Source organism: Strongylocentrotus purpuratus, unplaced genomic scaffold, assembly GCF_000002235.5.
Source record: "Strongylocentrotus purpuratus isolate Spur 01 unplaced genomic scaffold, Spur_5.0 spur5_scaffold_9, whole genome shotgun sequence".
Taxonomy (NCBI): Eukaryota; Metazoa; Echinodermata; class Echinoidea; order Camarodonta; family Strongylocentrotidae; genus Strongylocentrotus; species Strongylocentrotus purpuratus.
This window is the reverse complement of record NW_022145615.1, coordinates 25641563-25656563: the sequence shown is the minus strand read 5'-3', so window position 1 is coordinate 25656563 and position 15001 is coordinate 25641563. Positions and strand designations below refer to the sequence as shown.

The 15001-nt window shown below is 36.8% G+C and overlaps 1 protein-coding gene across 1 annotated transcript; it reads right to left on the bottom strand.

The window, feature by feature from the left end:
- Positions 1–2670: 2670 nt before the first annotated feature.
- LOC575572 (retinal homeobox protein Rx1) lies at positions 2671–10676 on the bottom strand. Its single transcript, XM_775964.5, has 3 exons — positions 10136–10676; positions 7287–7720; positions 2671–4663 (listed from the first exon to the last, which is right to left on the bottom strand). Exons 1-3 carry the CDS (start codon positions 10428–10430, stop codon positions 4052–4054), a joined length of 1341 nt encoding a protein of 446 aa, XP_781057.3. The 5' UTR covers positions 10431–10676; the 3' UTR covers positions 2671–4051.
- Positions 10677–15001: the final 4325 nt, after the last annotated feature.

Sequence of the window (15001 nt, the reverse complement as noted above, 5' to 3'; positions counted from 1 at the left end):
AGCAATAGTTTTCGTGATTCTCTTTTTGATTCTTCTGTAAATAGTATTTTCTTTAACCCTACAAATCCAGTTGAGGTAGTGAGGATTGTTGCATCACTCAAGTCCAGTCATTCAACTGGAGAAGATGAGATGAATACACATTTGCTAAAAAAAAATATAATTGGAAGTAAAATTAAGCCCCTCGTTTACATAATCAATCTGTCATTGATCTCTGGTAGTTTTCCCTCAATGATGAAAATTTCGAAAGTAATACCCATTTATAAGAAGGACGATGCTATAGTCCATTCAGTAATTATCGGCCTATCTCAATACTTTCATGTTTTTCTAAAATATTACAACGACTCGTTTATGATAGACTATATACATTTTTGACTGACAACAGTTTACTTAATAATGTTCAGTATGGATTCAGGAAATTTCATTCAACAGAAATTGCTATTATAAAATTATATGATAGGGTATTATCTGCCTTAGCCAACACGAGCATGTTATAGGAGTTTTCATGGATTTAAGTAAAGTGTTTGATACCCTGGATCATAACATATTTCTACACAAGCTTTACCATTACGGGATACGTGGTGTACCTTTAAATTCTCGCTACCCCAAATAGCGATTCTGCCGAGATCCGGGGAAAATCCTGAAAACGCGCATTGCATTATGGGATAGCTTTTCGACATTACAGCTTCCTGTGCAGGCGCGCGATAGCGCAAACGTAAAACGCCGTCGCCACACAACGTGTATGCACCGAATATGTCGTCTGCTCGGTCTTTTTTTTTTTCGCAAATATTTCAACGTTTATTTGAACATTTCATTTGTTGTTTTTTGCGTCTTTTGACATCAGTGACGATGGTTTTCTTTTGTGAGGCTGCACAGTGCTGGGCTCATGATTCCAAGCGTAAGAACCCTGAAAAATGGGGGTGGATGAAGGCCGTGACTTGGGATGGGACTCTATACCGGAAGTTGTAGTGACGACCCGAGAGAGTGAAAATTACCTCGTCTCGCGAATTTCGAGATTTTCGTACCTATTTAGGGTAGCGAGAATTGGTTTCGTAGTTACCTTTCTTGTTGAAGTCAATATACAATATTTGATAATGCCAAATCGACCATGTCATCAGTTACGTAGTGCCCCAGGGCTCTATTTTAGGGCCGCTTCTTTTTTTAAAAATTTATTTCAATGATATCTCTAATGTCTTTTCCTTACTACAATATATATTATTTGATGATGACGCTAATATTTTTTGCTCTAATTCCAACCTAGATAGTCTTGTTCAAACACTAATACTGAATTGCCAAAATTATCTAACTGTTTTAAATGCAATAAATTATCATAGAATTTGGGTAAAACTAACTTCATCCACTTTAAAACTCGTGCTCTTCCTCAACAAACTAATGTTTCATTAAAGATAATTAGCATCTCCATTCAACAAAAGAAAAACACCAAATTCATAGGCATTTATATTGATGAGTACCTGTCTTGGCATGAACACGTCTCGTTATGTTGGTGGTATGTACAAGTTAAAGCCTTTTGTTCCACTTAGTATTTTGTTCATTATTTACAATTCTTTCATTCATTCACGTATTTATTACTGTAACATTGTATGGGCCATTAATATATTAAATACTGATGGTATCTTGAGATTGCAAAAGAGAGCCATGATACTTTGTTGTGGCTCTGGGTACTTTGATCACACTGACCCATTATTTTTCAAATTGAGAACTCTGAAAGTTACTGATATGCATTTTATGCGAATTGCAGTGTTCATGTACCGACTTAATAAAAAAGAACTGCCTTTATCATTTTGTAACGATTTTACTCTAAATAGAGACATTTAGAACTACCCAACCAGACATTCTTCTGATTTCCATTTGTTTACGCCAAGGAGTGCTTTAGCCCAAAGATCAATTAGATATGTAGGTCCTGACATTTGGGACGCTTTGCCACCTGAAATACGAGCATGTAATAACCTATTGTTATTTAAAAAGAAAATTAAGGAACTATTTCTCTCAAAATATACTTGTTAACTTTTGAGATACATTTTGTATAGTGCTAGTTATGTCAAGAAGAGGTAATGTGTATTTCCTTGTTTTTGCTTGTGATTCAAATACGTTAAGGGGCACGATTTTTGTATTTTGTTTTATTTTTGTAACGACAGAATGCCTTATTTTAAGCCATGTTACCAAAGAAGTATCAACTATGTTTTCTTAGGGATTTTGCGCTTCAAATATTATTTGGTTATGCATTGTTCCTACTATGTATTATATATCAATTCAACCCACTGTATTTTATTATCTGTAAACAGTTATTTTACATGGTGAAAAAAAAAAAAAAAAACTCCATTCACCCATCCCTCCCTCCTCTCTCTCTCTCTCTCTCTCTCTCTCTCTTTTTCCCTTTCTTTCCCTCTCCCCTCCCTCTTTATCTCTCTCTCTCTCCCCATCTTTTTTCTGTCTCTCTTGTTATTCTCTTCTGATGCTACCTCCTTCATTATCTCATTCTACTTTAATATCCATCAATGTTGAATATTCAAATACTTTGTGAAAATGAGATTCAAATAACATGCATGTACAGCGTCTTTCCAGTTGCAAGTCTTTGATCGATGAGCTCGTTGAGTTGTGTATTTTTTGTTCATAGTACTCATAATAGAATAGTATTAATGAACACGCATCACATGATGTTTTAGTAGCTTTGAGCTCATTTAATACCATCCCAGTTTGGCAAAGACATAAACCACATAATAATAATATACATACAAGTATAGTCATTTGTTTAAATAGTGTCATAGCCTTTCAGGCGTATCAAAGTTGCTGTAAAATATACATGAAACAAAATGATTCTAAAATGTAATCACATAAAGAATCTAAAAATATAAAATGTAGCTACACAAACAAATTATAAGAATGATGTCTGTCATTACTTAATTATATTCCGACACATGCGGAGTCATTTCCATCTAAAGATTGTGTAATTCGAATCCTTTCAGGGGATGTCGGGTGGAGTATTATATGCTTTTCAATGTTAAACGTCCGAATCTTCATGGCATTTTGATTTTGAAAATGCTAGTTAAAATATCGCCAATATTCAGGCAAAGTACCTCTATATCCTTCTCCCCTGTGTAAACTTATCAGAACTTTTTTTCTACCCTCAAACACTTGTTTGCCGAATAGTAGAATTTTATTGCTTTCTGTTTATTGGACATGTTGATGATTAAGTAATCAGATGTTGTATAATACTGAGTTTTTATATTATTAAAAATCGGAAGAGAATATGCTACTGTAGATCGTATAAAGTACCGTGAGCATTACATAAAATCGGTACGTATATCATGATATACACTAATCATGTCAAAAATCTAAACACGTGATATATGAATAAAGGGATGAATAAATACGTTGTTCTGATAAGTTATGGCCCAAATTTACACTGACGACCATGTTTTACAATCAGAATGGAAGAAAAAATTGGTCGAATGTGACTATTAAGTAATTCAGAAAACGAAATAGTATCTAATATTTCAACGAATGTCCATCAATCTAGGTATCTACATTATTTTGAACCATAAAAACATGATTATTTGAAACGTTACTTCGAACAGTATTTTACTACATTGCACAAAATAGAAAAAGGGAAAGTGAATATAGGTATTCCGGTATGATACTTAACTAGCATGTACACTAAGGAAAATAGTGACAAAGACGGGTTGTATCAAAACTCTGTTTCCAATATTGTACATACTCGTCGAATCCATACAGGACGCAAAAACTCTACATTACAAGAAGAAGAAATCGAGCACCTTTAAAATACAATATTACAAATAATATATAAGTAAGCGACTTGATAATTGCTTATTGAAAGACCAAATCCCACTCGATGCAAACCAATATATCGGTCTATTAATCTTGTTAATTACCAGTGCGTAGGAGCCGACGTTTATATCTTCGTTTTATACAAAGTGAAGTCAAAGTTCGGAGAAAAAAGGGCTTCCTCCTTTGAAAATCGTAATCAGTTTGATCTGTTGGGTAAAATGGACTATTCCATTTTGTCCTGTAAAGTTTATTCGACTGAGAGCGGTGAACTTGGAGGAGAACAGCAGGAGGAATCGCTTAAAAAGTTATCCTTGGCTTTGGATCTGAGGGCATCGATACTTTTCTTTTTCCTTGCTTCTTCCTCCATTCTCCTTCCTTTCTCGGCAGGCGACATGTAGAGTTTCGGGATGGAGATTGGAAGGGAATGGGAGAGCTTGGCGCCGTCGTGAGCCGCTGCTGCGCCTGCCCAGCTAACAAAGTCCATCGCCCTGCGTCCGGTGCTAAATATATCAGCGTCAGGAGTGGGATGTAATGCGAAGTGGGGAGCCTCGCTACCACGCAGAACTCCTGCCAGGTAAGGATTGGCCATCCAAAGGGGAGGGGGCGCTGTTGAAAGGGTAGAGGGTAATCCGAGGCCGAAGGCGTTGCCTGGGAGTGGCATTCCTGTCATCCCTCGGTTCGAGAATGCCATTAAGGATGCAGGGTGACAGGGCCTGTCTGTCGGATGAAACAAGGGATCTGCAATCTTACTCATCTCGACGGGATAGGGTTTACCAAAACCACCAAAACTACAAGGACTCTTGCGGTCGAAGAGCTTTTCCTTCTTTCGCCACTTGGCCCGTCGATTCTGGAACCAAACCTAAAGATAGCAACAAAAAACAAAAAGAGTTTATATTACATAGGTTGTTCAAGTGAGTTGTAATGATATGGCAAAACAAAATACTGACGATTATAGAACAATAGTATCAGACATTCGTGTGACACGCTCGGCACAATAAAATGTTTTCATTTGTAAATAGACAGCTTTATTGCAAGACCGCATGGTGCTGGCAAAGGTACATACAGTGTGAGTCAGAAAAAAGTTTACACCTAGAAAATTGCTAATTATTTTTAAAAAATCATCTATGACCAGTAAACTATTATACATCTTATGAAAGAGTGTTTTATCCCAAAACATTTGGTATCGTATTTGTGTGGTATGTGTTCACGCTTGAATGAACAACAAATCGTCTTCTTTCTCTAATAATTTATTGAAATGTCAAAGCTTCCGCGCTTCGCGGAGGAGGGAGGGGGAAAACTCACCCCTCCCTGCACCCACCCACCCCTGATTACGTCACTGGCTTGCATAATTTGGCTCGCATAATTTCAAATTTGGGCCTCCCCCCCCCCCCCCCCTAAGAAATCCTGGATCCGCACCTGAACGAGTGTATAAAGTCGTGGTAGTTTAATGGTTAAGCTCTTGCTTATTTTGTAGGAGTGTAACGCCAATTAGTAACACAATCGAAAGGATATAGTAACTGCCATATGGCTTCATTTTTCAATTATTTAATTAATATGACAACCTTTAAAGTAGATATTCATTGATTTTAAAAACTAACTTTATTTTCATTATTGCATAGTTGAAACTTTGATTCGACAAGGTTATCAAAATTCAATGCTTGGAAACATTCGAAGTAATGATTCTTATAAATTACAAAACGCTTAAATACAGCCGCGGCATAGTACCTGAAGAGCTCTCCGAACGCTGCGGAGTTATGTGAGATCACAGTATGGACATGATTTGCACAAGCAGACGATGTCCCATGACATTTCACATATTTTCAGTGCCTGTGTTTTCATCTTTACTTGAGTTCTTTCTCTTACTTCACTACCGTCAGGCTAAATGTATAATCTATTGCCTCACTGTAAACCCCGCGCATGGTTTTATTTTGATGACAAATGCAGCGATACCAAAATAAAGGAATCTGTCGCTTGTAAACAAAATAAGAGGGAACAAATGCCGTCCTTAATATCATTCCGGGGGTTTTTTAATTTGAAAGACTGGTTTCTTTGATTGTTAATTAACTCCTATCCTGTGTATTTACAAGCTAAAGATTTTAGTTATCAGAATCGGGTCACATCCCCTTTTGAACGGTTTGACATGCCATTACATTTATATACACTTAACTCATTATAATTTGACAAATAATAGCTTTGCAATTATGTTCATTCTTTATGGGATGTCGTCTGCTTGGGCAGTATTGGTCCATATAGTGACGTCATTAAAACATCGTTATTTTTCCGGCGAATCTCTCGTATATCCCAGTTGCTATGGTTGCATTTTTTTTATTTGTATAAATCACTTGATATGAAGGTGCCCTAAAACTAGTACGATGGCCATCTGTTAGCTTACCAGTTTCTAGTGATACATTAGTTGACATATTTGTGATTTTCTTTGAATTTGACCTTTAAAATGTTGTAAGTTATCTTTCCTTTTATAGTGCTTCAGAAACTATTTCTTCCGAAGTGCGCAAAAACATGTTTTCAAATATAATGACATGATGACGTTACAAAAAATTGTCTGACATAGGAAGGAACGCACATGGCTAAACTTCTGCAATATAGTAGTAATAGTAGTAGTAGTAGTATATATTTTTCCGTTTGATTAAAAAAATACATATAAAATGCATGCCATATCGGCGAGACCGGCACGAGGCAGTCAAGGACCGAACCGAAAAACATCTACCCAATGGCAAGATTCTTTCGACTAGTGTTGGCGTCGGTGTTGTGTTGGTTTGGTTTGGCGGTATGATTGGGGTATAAACGGCGTTGGATGTATCGCAGGTTGCCTTCACAATCTATCAAAATACAGGGGGTTGCAAGCGTTTTACAATTTGGTCTGTTTTTAAACCGAGCGCAAAGACTTTCGAAAACTTAATTTAATGTAATTTGTGTTGCCTCGTCCGACTATTAGAATATGCGACTTTCAGAAATAAAGCATAATTGGGTGATCCTTTATAGGCCTATATGATTTATATGGAATATAATTTAAAAAGGATTGAAATTGCCCTTGAATTGATATTTCGAAAGCCTTTGCGATCATCTCATTTTACCCACATCTTGCTTATAAACAACCCTCATTATAACTTATTTAATAACTTACCGACTACACCCTTTTCTTTGTGGCAATGTAATTATCACATACACTTTTATAAAGTTGAATTAAAATTTCGTTTTAGGAGGTAGAAGTTTGAAATCTAATTTGGCATCTTTGCCTTTTATTTTCACTCACATATTGAAGGATTTATTTGTATTTATTTCCATGATGTGGGAAGGAGGGTACATATTTTCTTCTGCTTTGTTTTTCTTCTTGTTTCTTTCATGATGCTCTTGTATATGATCATTATATTTAATTAGTGTGATATATCTGTTTCGTTCTTTATATTTAAAGTTTTACAATCAATGTACCATATTTATTAAAATATATATTTTACAATTTTTACCTGGACTCGTGATTCGCTGAGGTCCAATCGAAGGGCCAGTTCCTCTCTCATGAAAACGTCTGGATACTGGGTCATGTCGAAGGCTCTCTCCAACTGATGCAGCTGGAATGTGGTGAAGGTGGTCCTAGATCGCCGGAGCTTCCGGCAGGAACCGTCACCGAAACCCTCATCCGCTGCGTTGACCTCATCGGCTAACATCATCGTTCGGTCGACGTCGACCGCGGTGGCGAATTCGGAGTCGAGGGATGACGTTGATGATGAATGCGTAGATGATGTGGGTGAGATGAGTGCTGGGTTGATGTGAGGGATGTTTGATGATGGTAGGATGCGTGGTGTAGGTGAGGACATTGTCAGGGGTGGTGGGATGCAGCGCGGTCGTCTGGATGCTGATGATGCTGATTTTACTGATGTCTTATCATCCATATCTCGATCACCTGTAGACAAATGAAGTGATTTTGAATTTGAAGATTATTATTTTGTTCCACATTTTCATTGACCATCTCAGATTCATAAACTGCATAGTGACCAAACAAAACGGGTAGATAACTTGGATCAATTATAATGTATGGTACATAGCAAGGTGTTTCGAGAGAAGTGTAGATACAACAGGCAATATGATTTTTTTTTTTTTTTAGTGTGACGAGTCTACATAAAAAGCAAAGCCTGTTCAAGATCAGGCTCCAGTGAATAGTAGTGTTATAAAGTCTAATGAATATTCAGTAAGAGGCGACAGGGTAAAACAGTACCAAATTTAAGAAACGTGAAAGGAGATCAAACCGCGAGGTAAGGAAAGAAAAGAAAAAGTGGAAGGAGAAATTTCTTTAGTTTTCATTTGAAATAGAACGAAGAAACTTTACACCTGCTTCCAATTCATCTCTTTTATGATGTGATCATGCTTTTGTTTGTCATTGTCTAGTTTCTATTTCTATTTGATTACGTCTTATTTGATTAAAAAGTCACTTTTTTTATCTACGATATCAATTTTTATCATAAAATAACTTAAATGAGAAGTGCAATAGTCAACAAATACTCCTGTAACTGTCTAGCAAGTAGCAACTATCTATTTCCTATCGATATTATTATGGTACAATTGTTAATGTTGATGTTTATGTAGTTGTTATATTTGAAGATAATATCTGTTTCCTATAATATAAACAAGTATATAAGCATGACGAGTTGAAAAATCAAGCAAAAACGGCACACATTACAAAGCGCAGATTCGTTCACAAACACAGTACTTAGGATGTCAATAATAACCACCTTGGTATGCAGTGTGGCTGAGTTGAAATCATGATGAATTTATTAATTTGTTGAAGCAGTCGAGTATCAGGGCAGTTTATCACACATAAAATCAATCTAACTACACTTACGCATTAGCTCAAATCGGTAAGAGACTTGAGAGGACCGTATGCTCGTTTATAGCGTGCGGGTAAATGGTGATATATTTCCTGATATACTATATGGATAAACAACTTTAAAATTACACTGGAGAATAGTTTTGCATCGCTTAGCTATCACAAAAAGAATGTCAGTATTTCAATTTTAATGGTGATATATTTTCTGATAACTATATTGATAAACAACTTCAAAATTACACTGGAGAATAGTTTTGCACCGCTTAGCTATCACAAAAAGAATGTCAGTATTTCAATTTTAATGGTGATATATTTTCTGATATAATATATTGATAAACAACTTTAAAATTACACTGGAGAATAGTTTTGCATCGCTTAGCTATCACAGAAAGAATGTCAGTATTTCAATTTTAATGGTGATATATTTTCTGATAACTATATTGATAAACAACTTTAAAATTACACTGGAGAATAGTTTTGCACCGCTTAGCTATCACAAAAAGAATGTCAGTATTTCAATTTTAATGGTGATATATTTTCTGATAACTATATTGATAAACAACTTCAAAATTACACTGGAGAATAGTTTTGTACCGCTTAGTTATCACAAAAAGAATGTCAGTATTTCAATTTCAATGAGAGTATAATGTGCTTATGCTTACTTTGAAGCAATGTAAATTTCCCCTTTAATAAACAGGATAAACGAATTTACTTTGCGAAATGTATTCAAATAAACCATTGATTTTTTTTGTAATAGAGGATTTAAACAAAAAATAGTATTGTATTCATAGAAAATTAAGTAAATAAAATCTGTTTATTATGTTTAAGTGAAATTAAACTGATCTACCGCATTTATATATAAGAGCTTGTGTATCTAAATTTTGCTATATAAGATGTTGTAGATAATTAATGGTAATCAGTCCGTTTGTCCTAATACCACAAACAAATGAATTTGTAAATTTCGTCTCATAGTGATGAAACTGAATTGACATATCTACTTTTTTTACTAGTATGAATGTTGTCATGTTTGTCGCACCTTCAGCAAGAAGGTGATAAACATTTGGCGATATTTTTTTCATCAACTATACAACTCGGACGAAACATAGAATTTAATGTTATTGAGTGTTAAATGAAGACACATTTTAATTATATCTATTATTGACGATTATATTCATTATTTCATATTGACTTTGGATACAATAATTAGTCGCGAGAAATATTTGTACGCACAAACTGTTTCACAGTAATTACACAGAGTATACACAAGGATAACGCAATAAAGGTGATCAGCTTTCTGTACTCCTATTTACAACAAAAAATGGTAATCTCATGGTAACAATGCAATCCGGACTTTTCGAAAGATCATCAGGTTTTGTAAAAGCTGATTTGCCGTATGTTCTTTGCTAAATCATATCCTCCCTTTAATTATCCAAGGATATTTGTTAGACCATTTTTTTTTTAACTTAAGGAAAGAAAGAAGAAAAAATAACTTACCCTTCGATTCAAAGTCGTAGACATCAAGCCCATGGTGATCTCTTCTGCAGCTAACAGTAACATCATCCTGATCAACATGTTCACCACGGTTTCCCAGGCGGACCGGTGAGCGGTCTCTGGCTATCTCTTCCCGATTGGATTTCTCAAGATCAGGGGCTTTTCGTCCGAGAAGAAAGTCAATGGAGTAGTTACTTGGACCATGGTACGGAGTGGTGGGTAAGATGGTCTGCGGGACTCTCACCGATAAACCCACTGGGACTCGAGATTGGGTAGGAGGAACAACGACCGCCGTCATTCTGGGGGTAACTCCAACGAAGTAATGAAAATTGAATTAAAAATGAACGGGACAAGTCCAGTGTTTAGGAACTATAATCGAATCAAGGCGAAGAGAACATGTTATTTTATCTCAAGATCTCAAGTTAAACGAACTGAAAGCGAGTTGCCGATGAACATAAACGCCTTGAAAGCAAGTGAGAATAAATGTTCAATAGCGAAATTCAAAGTCAATCCTAAACTTGGTAGTTGTTGTCGGCAGGACTAGCGAACCCTGAAATGAAACAAAACATTACCAGTAGCTCTTCTTGTACCATCCAATTCACTTCCTACTCCCAATATACCGTATGTTCAGCTAGCAGAAAAGGATACTTGAAAAAGAAAAGTTGTCAAACTTGCGGGCATGTGCCAATCAAACGGCGCAGCTCCGAATGTGGGGGACGGGCACCTATTCAGCAAATAGACTACTATTGTGCGTCCGACAATAGTAGATTAGTAGATCTGAATGGACCGTTATCAATAGTCCATACCCTGAGTGGCAGGCTTGGTCCTTTTGCGCGACTTGTCTGAGGCTGATTTGGTCTTCTTTGGATGATAATAAGAGAAGGTGGAAGCACTTTCGAGCTGGTTCGATGACTGGGAGAATAGACGAGGAGGGGGATAAAGTAAAGTGTTGGTTTATATAATAGGCTTTGGACTGAGTCAAGTTGATGGTGTCGCCAGGACAGTGTGGTAGCCCGACACCCCCCGTCAATAGCCCACTTAGCTACCATTCAAAAACGTAGAGAGCGCTAATGACGTATCATCATTATCTCTCTTTGTTCGATTGATTACCTTAATGAAAACATTGTGAGGGCGTTTTATGCATTGACAAGTCGATTGAAAATTTTTAAAAAAGTGGGATCGTGCAGAGAAGGAAAGAAGGATGACTGGAAAATTAGGAGAGGGATGGAAACGAAAGGGAGGGGACCGGATCCGAAGTTCATTAACCCCACACAAACTCAACCATGGGCATGGCAATTGAAGAGAGTTTAAAGTCAATTAGTGATTGGTGCTAGCAGTAGCATCCCAATTTAGGAGGCTTATAATTTGTGGTATTCTTTACTGCGGAGTGAAATCATAATTGACAGGGTTGATTAACCGATGTCTCTAATCTTAATTTAAATCCGATTGATAATGGTTAATAGGATAGGAAACAAGCGAGGCTTGATTATTGGAAGTGCCGGGGATTAATTTGGGCCCAGGAATTGTCCGGTTATTTAAAATCCATTCTATCCTCCCTAATTTTCATATTTTCTCCGTCTTTTAAAAAATGTTGCAAATGACCTATTTCATGATTATTTGACAATAGTATATTGCGGATCGCATCTTCAAGAATGTTCTGAATGTTTGACTCATCACCATAGCTCTTTTGGATATCTCGTCAATGTAACCATGATAATGATTGGAATCGGATCAACAGCCTCCTCTTTAATTTGTCCTCTTTGAATATACACCCCGCCCCCTATCCCCACCCCTGTTTGTAAATTGTAAATCTCATTTTGCGATAACGTGATGGAATTCTGAATCATTATTTCTCAGTTCCGCTGTCCCGTCATTATTTTGATTCCAAATCAATTGGATTTCTCTATACGCTTTCCACTTATTACTACTTTTTTAATTATTAGTTGATAAAGATTTGAGTCCCATTTCATTACATTTACATACGTTGGCCATACATGTATCTTCCTGCCTTGGAATTCCAAGCAAAGGACGCCTCGTTTACATCGTTTCAATTTTTAGTCTTTAAGAAACATGCAAAAGAAATGATCAACTCGAAATTACCATCAATGATATTTAAATCATTGTCATGCTCTTCTAACAACCAAAAATATCGAAAATGGTTGTGCGTTTTCATTTTATGTTATTTTGATATTTCTGTATCAAGCAAACAAACAGACAAACAAACAAACAAACACGCACATGCATAGATACACGACCAGCCTGTCATTGAAGAGTTGAAAATACTCAATTTACAAAACAATCGGAAACAGGTGCAATATTCAATCAGCATAGAAATCATAGCCAATACAGAAATTAATCACCAATATCTAAATAGTTTTCCAAGTGGCTTTGAGTAAATAAGAAGAGCGTCAATTAATTACATAATCGTCAGCCAAAATATTCTACTTAGCAGATAATTATAGTAAAAAGTCAAAGTAGTTCTGTAAAAACAAGCTTCAATTAGTAAATCCTATTAAAAAAGAAACGGTCAAACAAACAATCGCAGTGAGAGAGAGAGAGAGAGAGGGGAAAAACACAGAAAAGGAAACTAGGTAGACAAAAATAATCATAGAAACGTACTTTTGCATTACTCATTTAGTCCATTTATATTGTTCCGAAGATCATTTACATATGCACACGCATTTTATTTTGATTATCACAAATTTGTCATAACCTATCCAAAGTCATACTTGGTACGATGGCATTTGATTTCATTTTTCCCTGATGACTAAACTAAACTTTATTATACAATAAGAGATTTTTAGTAAGAGCTTTTCAAGTATCTTGGTATATGTATACAGGGGCGTCGCTAGACCTTTTTCAGTGGGGGGTGAAGAGGCCAACGATTACCGATAAAAATAGCCACCAATTACCGACAAAATTAAATGTCCAAATATTTACAAATTTAACCCTATAAACCCGGGGCCGAAGGCTAAATTGTTTTTTCCTATGGACTATCTATAGTACTTGCGTATGCGCAAATGGTCATTTTCCTCGACGACATAAATATACGAATTATTTCGTCAACTTAGTCAACATCATAGCTATATATTTTAATGCAGGCGCGGAGCTAGGATCTTATTTAAGGAAGGGGCGGTAGTGAGCAAGCGAATCACTTAAAGAGCGCGCTAGGGGGTGTCGGTGTAAGGCCTCCCGCGCGAAGCGCGGAAGCTTAGACGTTTCCTTAAATTATTAGGAAAAGAAGACGATTTATTGTACCGTTCTCGACTGTTAATCCTTGTCTGAATGAAGTTTCCCCCTCCCTCCCACGCGAAGCGCGAAAGCTTTGACGTTTCATTAAATTATGAGAAAAAGCAGACAAATAGGTGTAGGCCTACTGTTCTCGACTCTTAATCCTTATCTGAATTCAGTTTTTTTCCCCTCCCGCGCGAAGCGCGGAAGTTTTGACTTTTCATTAAATTATTAGAGAAAGTAGACGATTCTTTAAACCGTGCTCGACTCTTAATCCTTGTCTGAATTCAGTTTCTCCCCCCTCCCGTGCGAAGCGCGGAAGCTTTGACGTTTCATTAAATCATGAGAAAAAGCAGACGATTCGGTGTAGGCCTACTTTTCTCGACTCTTAATCGTTATCTGAATTCAGTTTTTCCCCCTCCGGCGCGAAGCGCGGAAGTTTTGACGTTTCATTAGATTATTAGAGAAAGTAGACGATTCGTTGAACCGTGCTCGAGTCTTAATCCTTGTCTGAATTCAGTTTCCTCCTTTAGCGCGAAGCGCGGAAGCTTTGCCGATTCCTTAAATTATAAGAGAAAGCAGACGATTCGTTTTACCGTTTTCTACTCTTAATCCTTGCCTGAATTCAGTTTCCCCCTTCCAGCGCGGAGCGCGAAAAGCTTAGACCTTTGATTTAATTATTACAGAAAGAAGACGATTCGTTGCACCGTTTTCGACTCTTTTTAAGCCCTATTCATCTGAATTCAGTTTCCCTCTCTTGCGCGAAGCGCGGAAGCATTAACGTTTCCTTAAATTATTAGAGAACGAAGACGATTCGTTGCACCGTTTTCGACTCTTGATAAGCCCTCTTTGTCTGAATTCAGTTTCCACCTCTTGCGCGATGCGCGGAAGCTTTAACGTTTCATTAAATTATGAGAAAAAGAAGACTATTCGTCGTACCGTTGTTGACTCTTAATCCTTGTTTGAATTTAGTTTCCCCGAAATTTTTAAACCTCGGATTTCTTTAGCTGATATTATAGGAAAGTGAAACTTCGAGAAAATACAAGTATTGTAGTTATAGTCAATCTCGAAGTCGTCACAGCGAACAAAAAGTCACAGTTCGTAGGAAAAAAAACTTGTCGGCCGACCGACAATATACATGTCACTGACTTCAAACTTCTGCATTGATATAGTACACGAGGATCGAGCAAAAATACCAACACAGCTGACCCGACACAGCAACATATTTACCCGTGTCTTTCTTGCTTCCTCGACGAGACGACTCCACCCAACAACCCCCCCCCCCTCTCTCTTTTACTCTCACTCCTCCTCTCTCAGGCTCTTACCTCCCCTCTCTCCTTTCTTTCATCCCCCGTTTCTTTTGTTTCCCTTTTTTCTTTTTTCTTCTTTTTTTCCTTTTCTTTCTTTTCTTTCTTTTCCTTTCTTTCCTCTCCTCCCTCTTTTTCTTTTTTTTTCTTTCTTTCTTCTCTTTTCTTTTCTTTCTTTTCCTTTCTTCCCTTTCTTTTCCTTTCTTTCTTTTCTTTTTCTTTTCTTTTTTCTATTCTTTCCTTTCCCTCTCTTTTTCCCCCTCCCCCTTTTCTCTTTTTTCCCGACGGCAGCGCAATTTTACCGACAATATCCTGACAGGTGGGGGTGTCG

Excerpts from the sequence above, each read along its gene's own strand:
- LOC575572 (XM_775964.5), bottom strand. The coding sequence starts at position 10,430 with ATGACGGCGGTCGTTGTTCCTCCTACCCAATCTCGAGTCCCAGTGGGT. Across the intron at positions 7,721-10,135 it reads CTACGACTTTGAATCGAAGG|GTGATCGAGATATGGATGAT; the intron begins GTAAGTTATTTT and ends ATTTGTCTACAG. Across the intron at positions 4,664-7,286 it reads TCAGCGAATCACGAGTCCAG|GTTTGGTTCCAGAATCGACG; the intron begins GTAAAAATTGTA and ends TGCTATCTTTAG.